General features: G+C 39.7%; 3 protein-coding genes across 4 annotated transcripts; 1 reads left to right on the forward strand and 2 right to left on the reverse strand.

The window, feature by feature from the left end:
* Positions 1-327: 327 nt before the first annotated feature.
* LOC106651449 (ubiquitin-like modifier-activating enzyme ATG7) lies at positions 328-3,591 on the reverse strand. The gene is made up of 8 exons (XM_014369949.2): positions 3,064-3,591; positions 2,523-2,982; positions 2,141-2,451; positions 1,754-2,054; positions 1,318-1,677; positions 1,126-1,241; positions 760-1,054; positions 328-682 (listed from the first exon to the last, which is right to left on the reverse strand). Exons 1-8 carry the CDS (start codon positions 3,261-3,263, stop codon positions 647-649), a joined length of 2,079 nt encoding a protein of 692 aa, XP_014225435.1. The 5' UTR covers positions 3,264-3,591; the 3' UTR covers positions 328-646.
* Positions 3,592-4,913: 1,322 nt separating this feature from the next.
* On the reverse strand, positions 4,914-8,358 carry LOC106651367 (mediator of RNA polymerase II transcription subunit 16). 2 transcript variants are annotated; one of them, XM_014369824.2, is made up of 2 exons: positions 8,212-8,358; positions 4,914-8,126 (listed from the first exon to the last, which is right to left on the reverse strand). In XM_014369824.2, the coding sequence occupies exon 2, from the start codon at positions 7,970-7,972 to the stop codon at positions 5,459-5,461; it is 2,514 nt and encodes an 837-aa protein (XP_014225310.1). In that variant the 5' UTR covers positions 7,973-8,126; positions 8,212-8,358; the 3' UTR covers positions 4,914-5,458. The 2 variants fall into 2 exon arrangements, with proteins under 2 accessions (XP_014225310.1, XP_014225319.1); XM_014369833.2 differs by having other exon boundaries at positions 4,914-8,142.
* Positions 8,359-8,924: 566 nt separating this feature from the next.
* Positions 8,925-16,798, forward strand: LOC106651611 (cyclin-G-associated kinase). The gene is made up of 11 exons (XM_014370202.2): positions 8,925-9,498; positions 11,123-11,184; positions 11,261-11,843; positions 11,922-12,302; positions 12,393-12,826; positions 12,898-13,188; positions 13,269-13,715; positions 13,790-14,291; positions 14,369-14,572; positions 14,642-15,057; positions 15,135-16,798. Exons 1-11 carry the CDS (start codon positions 9,312-9,314, stop codon positions 15,240-15,242), a joined length of 3,615 nt encoding a protein of 1,204 aa, XP_014225688.1. The 5' UTR covers positions 8,925-9,311; the 3' UTR covers positions 15,243-16,798.
* Positions 16,799-19,622: the final 2,824 nt, after the last annotated feature.

Raw genomic sequence — 19,622 nt, forward strand, 5'->3', positions numbered from 1 at the left:
GCAGTACGTGAGTGTGTCTACATAGGTATATATTTTATACACATTCGCGGCAGATATATAGTTTATTCGCTCGCTCGCTCGTGCAGCGGTGGAAAGGAGTTGACGCGCGCTATCTGCTGGCAAAATTGCAATGCATTATTTATATGTATATGTGTACGTTTCGTTCCTCTGAATCTCTGACCCTCCTCGACTGTCGCTGCTCGCTCGACTGCGCATACGATACTGACTATCGTGATAGGTGTACCATAAATGCAATTCGTGTGTACGAATCGTAACAACGAAATAGAAATTCAATGAAAAAATTTACTTACAGATTCTCTCTTGGCATTTAACGTTTTAATAAGACTTTGTTTATTCATTCTTCGTGGAATATATTCCAAATACATTATTACGAAGCGACGCTACAGCTTGACTTCAGAGAAGCTTCGCAGAGCTTTTACACCGTTTGGTCCGATAAAATAAAAATGATCTATAAAACGACTAAAATCCTGATGAATTAATCAACGTTGGGTACAATTCTATATGTGTCGCATAACAAAATTAAATTATCGAAATTAATAAAAATACTGATTGAAAACAATCCAAACCACCACGATTATTACAGTTCATCAAAATGCACTTTCTTAGAATTCAGCAGTTGATCTCCTCAGTCCTCGTCGTCGCTGTCGAGAGCACAGCATAACTGAAAACAAACCAAAATTTAATGAGAATTAATCGAAAGAGAATACGATTCCCGAGACAAAAACCAATGGCTCGTACCTCGTCCAGATCCGGCCTAAACAGCTCGTTCAGACCGCTGAGCTTTTCCAGATAATTCGGCTGGTTGCAGGCGTCGAGCACGAAGTCGCCCTTGCGCGCCTTGTACTCGGCCAGCACCGGCGCCGAACAGGCGGTGCATGAGGCGAAACGATGAGTCACCGTGAGCATCGTCTCGTAAGTCGACAGAGAGCCGCGTATCGTGTGTGGCACGCCGCCAAGCAGGCCCAGAGACTCGGGATCCGGCGAGCTGTTGTAAGCTCTGGCTGCTTCGCCGAGTAGAGGACGAGCTTCGGCTCTGCGAAGTTAATTTAACGTCAAATGGATTTTTCTTTTTATTCGATACAATGAAAGCTCGTGCTTCATTACCTGTCCTTGTGTTGCATGAGGGCGATCATGAGCTCTACTGCTAAGCCACCGGCCACATTGGACAGTCCTGGCCGACTGACTGTGCACTGCTGATCCAAAGTTCTATCGGCTTGTGACTGCGGACGCAATATTACAATTATTATTAAAATCATTTTTTGGATGGAAAACATTTTTTGATTATCGAAAGCTCACATTGCCAGGTTGCGTGACGTCGTTGCAAAAGTAACAACCCAAATCTTTGCCCTCGGGTGCTTTGACGCCTACGCCAGGAGATTCGTTGCGTTCGCCCGAAGTGGCTTCGTGTCTGGTGCCGTGTCTCTGCACGGTGTACGAGTCGAAGCCCAGAGCGGCATTGATGGCCACCAAGCCGTAGGAAGCACACATGACGGTGGGTAGCCATCGAGCCTCGCGCGAATCCAGCAGCAGGAAGACGACGTCGTGCCTCGTGTACAATTCCTCAAGCTTGGCGATGGCTTGCTTGGTCGGCTCGAGGAGACTGGCCCCGACTACGTGACCCGGCATGGGTATTTGCAAATTCACACCCTCTACTTTCTGCAAAGAGTGATGATTGATGTTTTAAAATTTGCATTTTTCACGAGAATTCTTATTTATTGATTTGTACTCCTACCAAATTTGGATTAATTCTGAGTAGGGCATTTGTGGCAGCCTCGACTTTGGGTAGCCTATTCATGGCATCTTCATAAGTATAAAGACTCTGCCTTACTGTGTTACTTAGTGATACTACTGAGTTATCTACGAATGTAATATTCTGAACTCCCCATCCAAGTAATATTCTGGATACGCTGCATCCTAATGTTCCTGCTCCTAATAATAGACACCTTAAATTACTAATACAATCTAAATCTAAATCAGGTACTAATCTCCATTTCATGAGTTTTAAATTCAAGCTAACTGCTCTGTCAAATAATCTGAAAAGAATCAAATTAATTTTTGAATATAGAAATGATAATTATATTACGTAAAACTAAAAATTCAAATCTAAATTTAAAATTACTTCGAAGGATTCATGGACTCCGATAAATCAGCTATGTTTGGGCCCATTTTTCCTCTAACATTTGTTTCCCAACCGACTAAATTTCCATCTAATATTTTTGATGCACATTGTTCCACTGGATCTTTGGTTTTTATTGTAAAAATTACAGAATCTTTACCACTAAAGCCTCTTACTGAGATAAATTTGACTCCTTTCTGGTAGTTTAAATATGGACATTGTATAAATAATAAAGATAATAAATTTCTTAAAGGCCATCCTGGAGCAGCAGATGAACATGGATCATAAAATGCATAATAAATATTCTCTGTAATCTAAAAGGAAAATTTATAATAAATAAATTATTTATAATTAAAAATTATCATAAGTGAAATACTGATATTACTTTTTCATCTTTTTTAGAAGCAAGTGCAATTGCATCGGATAATTTCTTTACTTTTAAAATATTTGAATCTTCAATTATCACAGAAAAAAAACCTTTTGAATCAGCACTTAAATTCCTAAGGCCATCTTTGAAATTATCCAGTTGACTTTGTGGAAACTTTGTCAATAAAGTCACATGTGGTTCAGCATAATGCATTTCAGGTAAGTCAAAGGGAGCAGGATGTGCTGCCCAATAGTAAAACTTATACTTCTTCAAGTCAGAAAAACATAGCAGCAAAAATATCATAAGTTTTGATGGATCATCCACAGCATTTCCATCTTTCATTGAGTTGAGTAAGTCTTCACTATTAGTTTTCAAGAAATTCTTCATATCAATACTCTTGTAACTCTCCAGAGTATTGGTATTTATCATGTAACCACGACATGATATAGAGGATTTATGAGTTGTAGTTTCTAGATCGCTAAAATGAAAAATGGTGATTGATGTAACAAAATTGAAACCCAATGTAAATCTACAAAATAAATTTTTTGTGAATAATTACTCATTGAATGACGTGTAATCCAAAAACAATGGTTGATCATGTCCAGTTTCTTCTAAATTATAGCTTCCCCACAAAGGAATTTTAATATTTTCATCTAATTTAAATTTATCAATTTTAAGTTCGGCAAATTTAGCCCAAAAACTAGGCTCTGGAGCACATCTAAGCTTGGCAAACTTGACAGTTTGATCATCTTCCGACATTATAAATGAATTTTTAGAATTTTCGACCCCTTGGAATCTTTGTTGTGTTTAAAAAACTGATAAATATAACCTATTTTACACTTTTAGCTCTTATCATGCGATCTTTCAGCAGTTATTTCAGCAAATAAGTAAACTGCAACACTTATTTTTAATTATTTCCACAATACAACGAATTGGAGCAACAATTTCAACGTTTATGTGTTTTCCAAAGTAAACATAACACGAAGCAGATAGCAGTAGCAAGTGACAGTAGGAGTTAGACGTCACTGCACAGTGCACAATTCCAAACACGCATGAATATAGTCACTTGCAGCGAATGAAAAAATCGGAGAAATCGAATCCAGCGGAATATCCCTAAACCAAAAAACACTTTCGGCTAGACAAAACGTATGTCTAAAAATAAGATATGACAATGAACATGGCTTTATTTTTGAATTCGTTTTCCCCATGATTCATTGATGATAATTCATCGATGCGTTCGTCGTTAAGTTTCGTATGTTATACGAGTCGTGTGCGGGAAGAGATGAAAAGTAAATCGAAAAAATTGATTTTGTATTGTTGTATAAAATGTTTTATTTAAAATGTAAATTAATACATTTAAGACATAATATGATGCTATGTTAATACTACTCAGTTATATAAATAATATATCATAAGATTTTCATATCATCAACCATAGTTACACATATAGTGAAATATAATATCTTAATAATATCTATTATATATATAGCATTATGTCTTATGATTAACAAGAAATTATAAATCACAGTAGTAGTTATATATTATCGTACCTCTTGTTTTATAAAAATATGTCTTTAACATTAAGCAATATTAATTTTATACTAATATATGTCTGCCACAACAAATATAATTATACATTTGAAACACTTGGATATGACGTTTATACAATAATTTTGATTAAGAATTACGAAAAAATTCATTACAACATTCAATCAAGAATAATGATATAATGTTTCTCTGAAGTGTTTCAGTTAATAGTCTTTTAAATTTACAATCTCACAGTCTTTTGCATGGAATTTTAACACTCAATTGACATAATACGCTTGTCATAATACCTAGGTAATTAGTTCAAAATACCAATGATCTTTCATCATTCTCTTAGACAGATAATTCATGCGTTGAAATTTTCATGATTTTCACATCAAAAGTATATGCTTTTTCAAGAAAGGCAAATACTCCTACCTCGTTAAACACCCAAAGTTCAGAAATTCAATTCAAAATTTCTTTTGAGATTCTAATTATATTGCACTTGTGTCGGTTATTATCTGTCAGTCAGTTAAATTTACAAGGACTAAAATTACAATGACTTCTAACCTAGGGAGTATATTCCAGCTCAATTTGAAGTTGCATTCTTATGTCCATAGCTACTAGACCTACCACGATTATAGCTGGAAGCCTGAATTTGGAATTCCACGCGAATTGCAACAGAAATAACAATGATCTGTGACAGATTCCTCCGCAGCCGAGGAAAATGCCCATCGGTAGTTGAGTCATGTTCTTCTATACTTTATGTGGGTTTGCAGCTGTTATTGTTTATGGTGCTCGGAAAACTACAAGAAAAATACATGGATTTAAAATTGTAGCGATGAGACTTGGATTGCGTTCTAGACTGTGCAAAAAATGTATACCGCTGCTTGCTCTTCTAATAACTCGATATCACGGCACGTTACAAAAGATCTGAAAATACTGAAATAGTCGTGAAATATAACAATAACAAGCCACTGTGGTGGTCAGGCAGACGACATGCAAGTAACTGCGAACTTGTCTCTTTTCCATATCAGATTTCGCGATAATGTAGGCAATATTTGCGCGAGCTGCCACCATTCAGGAGGTCGGGTAGACTCACGACTGCGTAAGCGGCGAGTTTCTGCACGGATAGGGTGGCAGAATTGGATGGCGCAAAATTTCGAAACTTTGCCAAGTTCGATCGATGAAAGATGCATCGGTACTGTAAATAATGTTCTTACTCAAATTTATGATAATAAATTGATTTCATTTTTATTCGCTATCTCACTTGAGTGAGTGTATACAATATAATACAAGTAGCTAATACATGCACAATTCACATTTGTACAATTTTAATCTGTAAAACCTTAACAATTATATCTTAATGATAATTTATTTACAAGTGGGTAGACTTCATGTTGAAAAGAAAAAAATGAAAAAATAGTAAATTATTGATTTTCTGTGTAAATTTCCCAGCTACCACCACACGGGCACTTTCTTAACCATCTTTGCTCCCAAGCTTTTATTGCAGCAGTTCGCGTTGTAATTTTAGCTTGAGATTTACCTCTGCACCTTGTACATTGTTTGACCGTAGAAGGTTTTTTTCCTAAATAAATATGTTTCACAACGTCAACAACTTGATTGTATCTCATACAACCTTCTATGTGATTTAGTTCTGGTACAAAATTCAAGTCTGGTTTTACACCAAATTCTAGTTGAAGTGGCAAATTCTGGAAGAAAAAGTGTGGCGTAGCAACTGCTGTCATACTGTACACTGGACACACCATAGGAATCATTATTTGATTAGGCAAAAGACAACAATCGTCAATCAATTGATCATCAATTGATTGGTTTTCATTTCCTAGTTGCACTAGTTTTGACAAATGTTGGAACAATAATCCTAAAACATCTATGTTATCAGCACTTCTAGAATACGTGGGAAGACAAGATTTCCTTAGCAGCCCCCATATTCTAATGATAACTAATAACTCACGAAGTATATTCAAAGCTTTATGATCTTTCAATAATTCATAACCACTCGATTTTAGTTGCATTCTTTGCTCTGGAATGCGTACTAATAAATTCAATGCTAGATCTGCAACCCACTGCATAAGTTGCTGCAATGATTGTAAGGTTGTAGGTTCGACTGTAAATTCTTTGGGTTCTATGTGCAGCAATACTTTATCAACATCACTTATGATATTTTCTGTTAATACAGAAGTTAAACGCTCCGATGGAAATTTGTCATGAAAACTATCTGAAGGCCTCAACAATGATTTAAAAGCGGTTGCCACTGAATGTACCATATTTAAAGCAGAAAGATCTGCTGCTTTACCTTGACCATTTGTTAGCATTCTGTAAAGAGAACTTTTAATACACAAGAACTGAAGATAATAATACTGCTGCACTTGAATTGGTTGTCGATTAAAAGAAGCTTCAAAACGGTCAGCTAAACTTTCAATACCTGTTTTTATGCATAATATAAGATCTAGCCAATCAATACCTGTAATCATGGAATACTCCAATAGAGTACAAGCATGATTCAATGTCATCTGTGTTATTTCAGGGAATAACTTATACAAATGAATTGTTCCACTGGTATTGATAATTGCAAATGCACATCCTAGCCAAGACATGTCAATGCAAGCTATAGAAGAAGAACTTTTCTGACGTTTTGGCAGAGGATCGTTATAGTAGTTATGATTATTTAAAGATGTAGCTGCAATGCCTTTCAAACCGTCACTGCTAAAGCACTGGATAGACAAATCAGATAAAGCTACTAAAATATAACTTGTAGATGGTATAATAGGTAATTTAGTCGTTGTGATTGCTGTAATTGCATGATTACATCTATGTGTAGCTTGATGCTGCCAAAATACTGTTTTGAAAATATCAGAAGTCTTGGCCTGAAAGTTTTTGTGCACTGTATGTGTTTTTTCACTTAATTCCCACAGTTCAATCCATCCACAGCCCATATTATTGGCTGCCACAATTAATGTATCAACTTTTTCAGACGACACAAACTTTAAATTTGTAATCACTGGTGTACTTCCCTGAGCTTCGTTGTCTTGTACAAAGAAACTTGGTAAAGCTTGCGACGTTATGCTACATCGTTCGTCAATCTTTCTAACAGATACACTGTAACATCTAATAGGCAGAGCAACACTACCTCCGCTGATGGCTATTAGAAACTGACCATTCCTAGCGTAGCTTATATCAACAGCTGTTATTCTTTGACGAGTAATTCCAATGCTCTCGCTAGCACAAATAGTAGCGTGAGGCGCGTCTTGATTTATCAGCACTGCACCGAGCATGCCCGTGTTCGACACCACAAAAACACCCTGGGCAGCTCTGCCGCCAAACTGCTTCACCGATGGGGCGTAAGGGGAATTGGTGAACTTTTCGCTGTACTGCGGACTGTCCTTTTTCTCGCTGACCAGCTGGGTCTTTTTGCCATTGTGAAACCAGACCATGCCCATGATGTGCTCGCCGGCGAAGTGATGCGAGCCGACGAGCATCCACTCGTTGCGCAGATAATCCTTGAAGGTCCAGAGCTGCACGTGGCCGTCGTAATCGCTCACGGCGAGCTTCTCGCCGGTCAGATCCCACTTGAGGGCCGAGATCTTGCTCTTGTTGGTGAGCACCTTGTGGGCGTTCCAGGGCGAGTTGATGTCGCACACGTAGACGTGATAGCCCCAGCTCTTGACGCCGACATTGTCGATATCGACGATGCGCGTGAACGCCAGCTGGTTGCGGCAGGACAGCGAGCACAGGGCGCCGTCGTCGTCGTTCGAGATACCGCCGCTGCCCGAGTGGCCGCCGTCGTCGAGAAGGTTAGACTTGGTCTGGGAACGGTCCTTGATCGTGTACATGGACTCCATGGAGAACATCTGCAGGCAGTTGGCCGGCTGCTGCGTCTGCTGTTGCTGCTGTTGCGGTGGCTGCTGCTGAGGCTGCTGCATGATTGCGCTCGGGTCTATCCTACGTAACTAACTTTCAATGTTTTGTTTCGGTGGCTTGTAATCGTGGAGTCGGATATTTAAAAACCGATCCACCGCAGCGCTTGACAGTCACGACGAATCACTTGTAAACAGAGCCGGAGACCAGTGACCTAACCTAAAAAGTTTCAATACTTTTAGAAATAGTTACGTCTTCATATCCCACTATTATTATCGATAGAATAAAAAATATAGAAAAATACCTTAGTGATTATCGTGCTTCATCGTTCGGTTTTCACGGACTTACGAGTAGATTATCTCAATCGAATACCAAGTGTCGAGCGGCAGCCTCGTTGCTGTATTACTTGGCACTCGCGTCTCCAACACCGACTGCGTGTTATGTTATGGGAGTCCATGCACGTACGGCGAGACGACTTCGAAACGTCATTGTGACGATTGCAGCGCTATGTTATTAGATGGAGATTCATTACCGTATGACTGTCGGATTCGTAAATAGAAAGTAAATTTCTCCAAAACAATGTCGAGTCAAAGCTAAATCCACACGTGCATATTTAAAGAGCATCGACGAGATTACTTTATTTTATAAAATTGAACTTTTTGAAGTTTTTTAAATGTCTTTTTACGAGTCGAAAACTCCGATTGCAGAAACATCTGAATTCTCGATGAAATTGTATTTTTGATTTAAAATTGCAATTAATTTTTTGCAATTAATATCTTCAACTCCGGAGTGTTAATGACGCAGGCTCCTTTCGACAAGTTATTTAAACAAAATCGAATCTAGTAGCGTAACATAAAGTTTGATTTTGAAATTGAGCTTTCAAAAATTCGCGCTCAGTTCTCTTTCTCTCTCTTTCACTCTTTCACTCTTTGCAAATATCTGCGCGCGATTGCTCGCGCAAAAACTTTTGGCGCTGCCAGCACAGCAATATCAGCAGCAGCCAGCAGCAAGCAGCAAACGGAGTTTATATACCGTGTAGTTGTACTATAGCAGCCTGGCTATTTTACAATGCTCTTTATAGCAGCCTGATTTTCGTAGCAGAGTTCGCACACGGAGCAGCACGCACGACTTGCATCGCATTGCACGTCGAGCATCATCATCATAGTCGTCGTCGCCTACTCAAAGCGCATACAAGAAAGAGCAGTGTGCGGCCGTACGAGGCCTGCTTCGCACCATACCAACAACCTGCAGCAAGCAGCCGTGCACATGTACACGACTATCGAAGAATTGTGGCAGCAAGAGAAGCATCGTCGCTATCGGAAATAATCGTTGCAGTGCGCGTTGTCAGTGCAGTGAAGTGTGCGTGTTTATGTGTCGTTACGCGTGAGAGCAACGTAACGCGAGATGTCAGATTATCTGAGATCAGCCTTTGGCTACCTGAACGGTGGCCCGGCTGGCTCCAACGGCGGCGATGCGTCATCGACGACGGCCTACACGGCGACGGCCACATCGTCGGCGGGCAGCGAATTGGTCGGACAGAATCTCGACGTCAACGGCGTCAAATTGAGAGTCACTCGATTGATCGCCGAAGGTACGACGACGATTGCTTATCCCGTTTTTATTCCCCACACATACGCACCGTTGCGGATCCTCCTACCGTGCGTAGCAGTAGAGATAGATAGATAGAGCTGTGAAAAACCCATTATCATCGTGTCGCGCGTATAACAAGCGCGACGACGACGCTGTGTGCTTCGGAGTCGGTTATATTTTATATATCGTATACACAAACGCGCACAGCCTCCCACCTGCTATTAAAGTATGGTGACCTTCGTACCGCCCCTTTCTCCTGCTTTTTTTCTCCTCACTTTTTTTTTGTACACTCTCTTTCTATGATTCTCTATTCTCAAATCTATATGATATACAAAGCCTATGTATGCCTATAGGTTGTACCTGCGCGCGTGCTGCATGCATGCCTCTCGCACACCACGCTGCTGTATATTATACAAAAAAAACGCTCGAGCGATCGAGCGCGGAGGTGCTTAGAGGCAGAAACAGCAGGCACTCGAGCGTCGACTTAGGAATATACATACAGAGAAACGATGATGAGTTTCTTCGAAGTTAGGATCGATATATAGGTTTATTTTCACCGAATATATGTCAAGTTTTTTTGGCGCATTAACGATAAACACGTCCGTATAGCGTAGTACAATATATTGGACACAATGTATAATATCTCGTTACCTTTGTATACGTATACGTGTCTCTGTGTGTAGGAGGAGGATGCTCGAGAGAGACAAGATGATGATGAGGACATTTATGTCTATGTGCTTTTTATTGAGCGTAATGACAGTTCGACTCCGATGATCTAGATGTTGATTGAGACCATTGCGATCGTAGTTGCAGGCAGCTATTATTGTTGTTCAGCTCCTTGTCTCTCCGTCGTGTAGCTCTCTCATTGTTTGCATCAATTGTTGCTGCGCGTGCATCTTCGGTGCAACGATTGAGTTAAAGATCTTTCCTCGTCTCTTTTTATACGGCCACGGTTTTTTCTTTTCGGAGCTAAGTTAATTTTATCGTTCCGAAGGTCTGTTATTACACTTTATATACAGAAGGAATAGGACGCACGTGCTTACGCGCGAATTTATTGATTTTGCTCGTGGCTGCGCGAAAGCTGCTGCACGGAGAACGGTGATGTAAACATTGGCTTGCATTTCTTTATACAACAAATATATGCATCTCCGTTTGCATTTATATCTATGTATATAGCGCACACACACAATTACACACAGTTTACATTATTATGTTCATCGGATTAATTATCATCTCGCTGCATCGGCAGATTTTATACTTATACCTATATCGATCGTGCGCGTCGTCGTCGTCGTCGCTGAATGCACGTTGTACATTACACGACGTCGATTGATCGACGGGTTTTTTCGCTCATTTCTCCGAAGGTTAAATTATTAATGATATCAGACGTCTAAGGCTGTTAGATACACACATGCCATTCTTTCGCTTCTAGAAACTAAATATTGAGAAATTCGATTTTTAAAAGACCGCTCTGTACCGAGGATTGGCTCGTTTTAGAACAAAAGCTGCCGCCGCGTGCGGCATATTATTACATAATTGAGAAAGCAAACATTTTTGCAACACTGATGAGTGTTTTCTTAGAAAGCTGTTTCATATTTTACATTGTATAATTTTTTAATTTACAGGAGGATGGGCCTTAGTTTTTGCTGTGGTAGATGTTTCCACTGGAAAAGAATACGCTCTCAAAGTAAGATTGCATTTTTCACAATGGTAAAATATATAGGAATGATATGATGTTAATAATACTATTTTGTACATTGTAGCGGATGATAGCAGTTGATGAAGAAGCCAAAAAAACAATACATCAAGAAATAGAAACTTTGAAAGCTTTGACGAACCATCCAAACATCATACAATTTTTGTGCGTACAGCAAGTTAATAAAAGTGGATCCAGAGGAGATGAATATTTATTAGTGACAGAATTATGCCCTGGAGGGACTGTAGCGGATATTTTGAGAAATGTATCAGTAAATTCGCTTAGTGTTGCTCAAATATGTAGAATAGCTTATCAAGCCACCAAAGCTGTTCACCATATGCACAGTCAACCTCAGCCTTTTATACATAGAGATATTAAGTTAGAAAATTTTCTTATTGGACAAGATGGTTTGGTTAAGCTTTGTGATTTTGGAAGTACAACCCTCCAACAAATATTACCAGATACTTCCTGGAACGCTCAAAAACATGCACAACTTGAAGATCACTTGGCCAAATATACAACACCTATGTACAGAGCTCCAGAAATGATGGATACATGGAGTAATGAGCCAATTGGTCCACCAGTGGATTGTTGGGCTCTTGGCTGCGTAATATATACACTAGTAACTTTAAGACATCCTTTTCCAGAGGGTATGATAAAGTTTTATTTTAAATTGAGATATAAGTGATAGAATATATTACTTAGCTATGACCTTTTTATAATTTTAGGTAACAAGTTAGCTATAGTCAATGGCAAATATACTCCAATCCCAAACAATCCAACATTAGCTTGTTTCAATGATTTGATCAAGGGATGTTTAGAAACTTCTCCCATGCAGCGCTTAACTACTTCAGCAATTTTAGAACGTTTAGCAGCAATAGCAGAATCGAATGGTTTTGATCCACGTGAGGCTGCAAACATTGAGCCAATTAAGCCTGCTCAACCCGTAATTCCACCAAGACCCGGACCTCACAATGCTGCTGCAGTTCCACCACCTAGACCAGCACCACCAGGAAGTAATAACTCTATGCAACCACCACCAAGACCAGGACCTCCAAGGCCAGGGCCTCCAGGACAGTATGGACAACCCCAACAATCTTCAGGCTCAGGTAAAAATAGTAATTTTTTTCAATTAAGTTGTTTCGTATACCGGGTAAATAATAAAAACGGAAAAATAATTAGAAATATATTTAAAACAGGCTTGTTCAGTTCGATCAAAGGCGGGGCTGGCAGTATTTTCCGAAACCTCAAGGATACCTCGTCGAAAGTCATGCAGACCGTGCAGCAAAGCATAAATCGCACGGAACTCGACGCGAGTTACATCACGTCTCGCATCCTCGTTATGCCTTATCCAGCCGACGGTATCGAGTCGGCTTACCGTGCGAATCACGTGGAAGACGTCCGTGCGTTTTTGCAAGCTCGTCATCCACCGCCTACGAAAATACAATTTTATAATTTATCCAAGGGACGACCTAACGTGGCCAGGCTCATTGGCAAGCACATAGATTGCTCGTTCGCGTTTACGTCGGGCGAGGCCAATGCACCTCTGCTCTCCGCTATTTATCAAATTTGTCAAGATATTCATAGGTTTTTAGATGTTGATGTACACCACACCGTCGTCCTTTATTGCAATGTAAGTCAAAAATGTTGAATACATTAGAAATTATGGGCAAAGTCATAAAACTCTGCATTTAAAATTTTCAGGATGGCTTAAGAGCTAGCGCCGTCGTAGCTTGCTCGCTTCTGCTTTACTCGGGAGTCGTGCACACCGTCGACGAAGCTCTGAATCTCTTTGCGACGCGTCGCTGCCAGCCGCCGCAAATTCAACCTTCTGAAATTAAGATGATCGAGTACATGGCGCAGTTGGCTAACCACAAGTTACCGCATATGAAGCCACTAATACTGAGATCATTGCTCGTCCAACCTGTCCCTCTTTTCACTAGAGCCAGGGATGGCTGTCGTCCATACGTTGAGATTTACAGTAATGGAGCAATGGTAAGCTCATGAAATTTTATTCTCGCAAGACTCCCGGAGCTAATTTCACAAGTAAATGATAAAATTTTTCGATTCCATAGGTTTTTTCAACCAAACGCAACGAGTACGAAGAGATGAAGCTGTTCGGTATGAACGAGGGAAAAGTGTGCCTGATCCTAGGCGACGCTGCGGTACGAGGTGACATCAGCATGGTGCTCTATCACGCGAGGCAGCAACTGGGCCGCGTGATCGGCATCAAAATGGCATCCTTTCACTTCCACACGGGCTACGTGCCGCTCAAGGACTCGACCCTGATATTCGAGAAGAAGGACTTGGACGACACGCCCGAGATAGGCGGCCACTTTCGCATCGTGGTCAACGCGATGATCGGCGAAGATTCGGCTAAATTCGCCAGGGTGCCGGCACCCTGGGAGGCCGAGGACGCCACCACCGAGCACATAATTCCCGATCCACTGTTCGGTAGCACGTTAGAGATGGAAGAGACTTTGGAAAACTTTAGAATCGAAGGATCAATCAACCATTTGCGGGTTCGTGAATATATTTTGTCACTGTAATCGCGACTCCTTACAAATATTTTATCAAATGATTACGTTTTCAATAGCAATCGAAGGAACCAACTCCGGAAGCCGCCCCGCTAGTTCGGCCGTCTTCGTCACCAACGCCACCACCTCGTCCACCGCAATTGCCGCGTAAGCCATCCTTGGTTGCGGACTTTCCTCCGCCGCAAGTCGAAGCTGATCTTCTCAATTTAGGCGGTGGTCCGTCCTCCGATGCAACGCCAGCGCCGGCTCCGACGCCAACGTACATCAAGCCGGAATTCGACATATTTGCCCAAGATGCGACGCCATCAGCCGCTCCGCTGATCGACAACAAACCCGCCGCCGCCGTCAATGATGATTTATTGGGCGGTTTCGGCTCGTTCGTTCAAGCGCCTCCGCCTCCGAATACTCCGACTGCAAATCAAGCCAAGTCGGCGGCAGATTTGATGTTCGGTCAAACGAATGGAGATCTGTTGTTTGGTCAGAGCAAAAATAATTTTGGTTCGACGAATACTTCGCAGTCCAAAGATATTTTCGATCCATTCGCTGGTAGCAGCAAATTAGGTAATCTAGGTGTTTAATGAATTTTTTGTTTGATTTCTACAACGTTATTTCTTTCTACAAGATCGATCTTTTTACAGGCAATTGGGGTGAACCAAAGGCAGCAGCTAATACTTTGAACACTGAAAATGTCTTTCCACGTAATACTAGCGTACCAAATTTCAAAAATCCACCTCCAAAGCCCGATCCATTCGCAGATCTAGCCGGTACCATGGGAGCGGGTTTGGCCTCCAGCTGGAACGGTACAACGAATACGCCTCAATCTCAAAGTCCAGCAACCGGAGGTAAAATAGGACAATGAAAATGTGATTTGTACGTGAAAAATCGATCGATACTAACGTGTCATTTTTCAGGGACCCCAATCCATGCGACTACCCCGCGAATGCAACAGGCTCACACACCCATGTATGAGATGCCGCAAACTAACGTGTCATCCGAAAAACCACCGAAAAGCGGTGACGCTTTTGAAGATTTACTAGGCAGTCAAGGCTACAATTTTTTCACATCGAAGAAGGCCGAAAACAACGGACCGAAAACGATGAACGAGATGCGCAAAGTCGAGGCAGCTAAAACTATGGATCCCGAAACGCTCAAAGTTGCCGAGTGGACCGAGGGCAAGAAAGGGAATCTTCGAGCATTACTTTGTTCGATGCACTCGATCTGTTGGGACGGCTGCAAGTGGCAAAAATGCGAGATGCACATGTTGGTATCGCCGGCCGACGTGAAAAAAGCCTACCGAAAAGCATGTTTAGCTGTACACCCAGATAAAGTATGTATCATTTACATATTTATTTCGGTTTATTTGTCATTCATTTCTTACCATCGAATATTTTTTCGAAATTTCAGCAAGTTGGCACGGAGAATGAAAATTTAGCAAAACTAATGTTTATGGAGTTAAATAATGCCTGGAGCACCTTTGAGAACGACGCATCACAACAGAAACTTTTTAGCTAATTATCATCAATCGTTACTTGTTTTAGAGTATCACGATTAATATATTTAAATATATATTATATATATAGACCAACGTGAAATGTTGTTCGTTGGAGCGAGATTAATTTCGTTGCTATGTGTGAGGTGTACGTTGAATGATAACAAAAAATCAAGATGAAGTCAAGCTCATCTTTTATCGCATTCCTTATTACAATTAATATACACATAGGTGAAAAAAATCCAGTCGATACGTTTTGGAATCATTGAAAATAAACGTATTCTTTAAATCGCTCTTACCAGCTTTGCAATAAGTAATCTATTTTATCGGCTCTAAAATCTCCTAAATAATTGTTTTTGAAATTTTAAGAAAAAACGATACAAGAAATGAAAATAATTGAGCGTTGATGAACATATGTTATATATTAATGAACAATTTTATATTTTTTGCTGTAGTCGTGACAAGTGAAGCCTTATGTTGATTGTGATCGCAATGTAACACGCTATCAGCGTAAATACATTTTATTCACAACATGAAGTGCGAAGCGAGTTTGAAAAATGATTTTGTTAATGAAGACTGCTTAAAACAAAATGAGATTTATATAAACAATTGAATTTTTTTTATAATTTTAAGAATACTTTTATTCTCCAAACCATAGTCAAGACTTATTAATTACCGGTTACGAAGTAGTTTCAAAATATTGATATAATTGAGCTGCATGATTTTACTTTTTCCATTAATTGGTAATTAAATAGATCGTTGCATTTAAAAACATTCAGGAAGCAAAGATTAGTGTTTTTAAAGATATTTTATTTATATGTAATGTATATTTGTGGTCGGATATTTTTTTATACTCGAAACTTGTGAGTCGAAGGAAATTAACATGGGCAATTGCAATTGTTATAAAAGCACTAAATACCTTTAAAAATTTTAATCTTAGTGTGTCAATTGATATGTTTGTTTATAGTATAACAATTTTGTTAACAATTCAATCTTTGAAAAATTAACTATTTTTAACTACGCGAAAAAAAGTACTTGAATGATTAATTATACACTTGTTGATGCGATAGAAACTAATAATTGCATGCTTCATACATTTGAATGTACAATTCAATATGCTAATGATATGTAAGATTTTTAAATGAAACTTTATTCTGATCCTTGTTCTCTGCAGTCGAAATGAGCTTATAACATGCACTTCACAATGAAAAATAATTGTATAAAAGAATGAGTATATTGTATGTACATAAAAAAAACAATGTAAATTAAAGTAAGATATTGTCCTAAAAAAGAGATATATGAATAGACATATAAAGAAAGATAAAACTATTTTCTGTGCGAAAAGTTACAAAATATATATTAAAGAAAAAGGAATCCGATGATACATGGCGCACGTTATCTTTTGCCGTGATTTATTCAAATATCAATTTTGTGTATTGAGCTGTCAATAATGTTTTACCCCCGTTAGATTAATTGTACCAAAACGAACGTTTTATTATGCTTTCAATCTTAGTTTAAACGCAGGAGAATGATTTCTTTTACTCGTTTTATTTACAAATAAAAGAAAATTCATAAATGATCATGTTTTTCAAATTTTATTACTCAATCACGAGAGAGGCCTTGCATCCTTACTAGTTCTCAAGAAGTGCCAGACATTTTCCTTTAATCTACGACTACGACAGGTGTACACGTACGAATGCATCGGCATAAATTTGCATCCTTTTTTTTTCTCTCCGACCTACAGGTGAACTTCGTAAAGAGAAAATTGACTAGCAAAAAAAGGGCATAAAAAAAAATTTCCACTTCGGAAATAAATTTTGTAGCCAGAAAACCCAGTTTTCGGTCGCGCGTAACTCTCTCTCTCTCTCGCTCTATGCAAGAGCAATAATAATTGCACACGTACGCCACTGACGAGGTAACTTGGTCGAGAAGTGAATTATATTAAGCGGGTGGAGTCTGTGTATGCGACTGAGTGTGTGTATGTGCGTGTGCAGCTGCAGCTGTTTGCACGAGTCAAACGAGGCCAGAGCAGCTCCATGCCTCATATTAAATTCATGTTTTTTAAGCCTGACAATCAAAATTAAATCTCTCTCTCTCCTAAATTTTTGAAAACTTACTTTTCGCGAGTTGAAATTTTAATGAAATACTCTTTTATACGTCTATGTAGAAAAAAAGCGGGACGAACGAGATACAATTGAACGACGCTGTAATCGGATAATCTTGCACTGTCGCGTCTCCGTCCTAACTCATTTTGCCAAATTAAAAGTTAACGCTAGATAAAAAATCCAAAAAAGAAGACAAAAAATTAAAACAAAAACAAAATAAAAAAAATCAACGTCGCGGACTTTAACACCATACACATTTGAACATTTCACGAGTGTATTCGGTGTCGCGACGCAGAGCAGTCGCATCCGTCTGTTTCCGCAGTTATCGCGGAAAAAAAAAATGAAACGAGCCGCCACCGCTGCTGCTGCTACTACTCCCTCGCATTCACCTGCAGAGCTCGCTCCTTTTTAGCTCCATATATATATACGGTGGTAAAAAGCTTCTTTTAACGCAACTTTCCACAATGCCGACTCTGCGGGTGTCAAATAAAAAATATAAAGAAAGAAGAAAGGAGAAAAAAAAATGAATGAAACAAAAGAGGACAAGGGGGTGTATGTGTGTTGGTGGTGTATGCGTGTAACGAGCTCAAAACCGCCACCGTGGTTTTTATACAATGTGTACACACTGCATACGCGAGCGCGCGCGCGGGGTGGGCGCGAAGCGCAGCGACAAACGAGCTCGTTGTGGAAAAACAAAAAAAATGAGAGAGAGAGAGAAGAAAATAAAAAATATTATATGTATACACACAGAGAGACGTAAAAGAACGCGGAAGGGTATTAATGATGCCAGCGCGCGAAAAAATGAGGGTATAATGATCGCAGAGTTGTGCATTGCGGTATTTTTTTTTGGAAGGCGATCGACGATAAGTGAATCGAAAAAAGGAACAAGCAACTCGTCTCCAAGTTGGAAGCGAAAAGAAAGTATGTCGGTATTATTGAATTACATACGCGCGAATGAACTTTCCATTCGACAATACTGCAGACACAACAACAACAATAACTTTAATACGAGCGGCGAGACGCACAAAGCACACAGGAGAAATTTCGCTCGGCGAATTTCGAATTTTCTCAACTTATGCGTGTGTGTGTGTGTGCGCGCCCTTTTGCACTCGCACACACACCCACCCACCCACGCACGCACATTTATATGCTGGAGCTTTGCCACTATGTACCTACTACCATTTCGTTGAGTGCAGTAGTAGTGCATTATCATATAGGACGTACGTACATATATACGGAATACCGTGGGGGGCGCGCGAGCAAAGGTGCGAATTTAATCCGCGGAGTGTTTTTGTTTTTGTGTTTAACGCACACAACTGTTTAGTTGTGGGGTGAGCGGTGGATCTCGCGCGCGGCGCCTTTTATTATTATCATGCTATTTGTATGGGTATAAAATATTCGTTGAGGCATCGAAAGTTTATAATCTACGACGTGACGTCAGTTTTGCTTACGTACATACTTGTGTGTTTTTGAAATTTTTTTCTTCCTCTTCGACGGTGCGGAGTGTACGTGCGTATTTAAACTTTGTATATGAAACGACGAGAAGGGATAAAAATAACAACGAATTATTATGAAATTTAAAGAAAATTGAAATTAAATTGAAATACGAAAAAATTTTAATCTACGAAAGCCAATGAATTCTACTTCTTTTTTTTTAATCGACCATATATTTGAATTAAAATGGACAATATACAACGAATAACTCTAAGCATTAAAAAATACTACAAATATCGTCATCTTCATGAGCTTTGGTTTGCAGTTGCCAAGCAAACATTACGTAAGTCCTCGTTCTTTAGCTTCTTGATGATCATTTCACAGCAGAGAATTGGCAATCGGTGGCGAATCAGTTCCATCAAAGGATCCAGAGCCCAGCGTCGGAAAAATCGTTTCGAAAGAATCTCGCAAAGGTGCGCAGTACAAGCCTCCCTGGGTTTTTCAGGAATTCTTCGAGCGTAATTCACACGTGCTAACTCGAAGTATTCCATAAATGTGAGTAGCTTTTCCTTCCTTTCGGGTCGTAATCGGATGAAATCGTAGAGCGTCAGATTTATACGTATCTCTATCTTTGCCGCTTGTCTAGAAAATCTTTCGTCATCATACCAGGATTCATCGAGATCCAATGGCATCTCGAAAACTTTTTTTATAACGAGAACGTTCATGATTGTCAAGGCGTCGCTGCGATCCATTTCGTAACCTTTTTCCTCAAGACGTTCGACACAGGCCAGTGCACCAGATGCTAGTTTCAAGTCACCCCAAATTTCCCAATATCGCGCATCACATGCCTCATAGAAGTCATTC

Source organism: Trichogramma pretiosum, unplaced genomic scaffold (assembly GCF_000599845.2).
Source record: "Trichogramma pretiosum strain Unisexual culture from Peru unplaced genomic scaffold, Tpre_2.0 scaffold53, whole genome shotgun sequence".
In the NCBI taxonomy this organism is placed as follows: domain Eukaryota; kingdom Metazoa; phylum Arthropoda; class Insecta; order Hymenoptera; family Trichogrammatidae; genus Trichogramma; species Trichogramma pretiosum.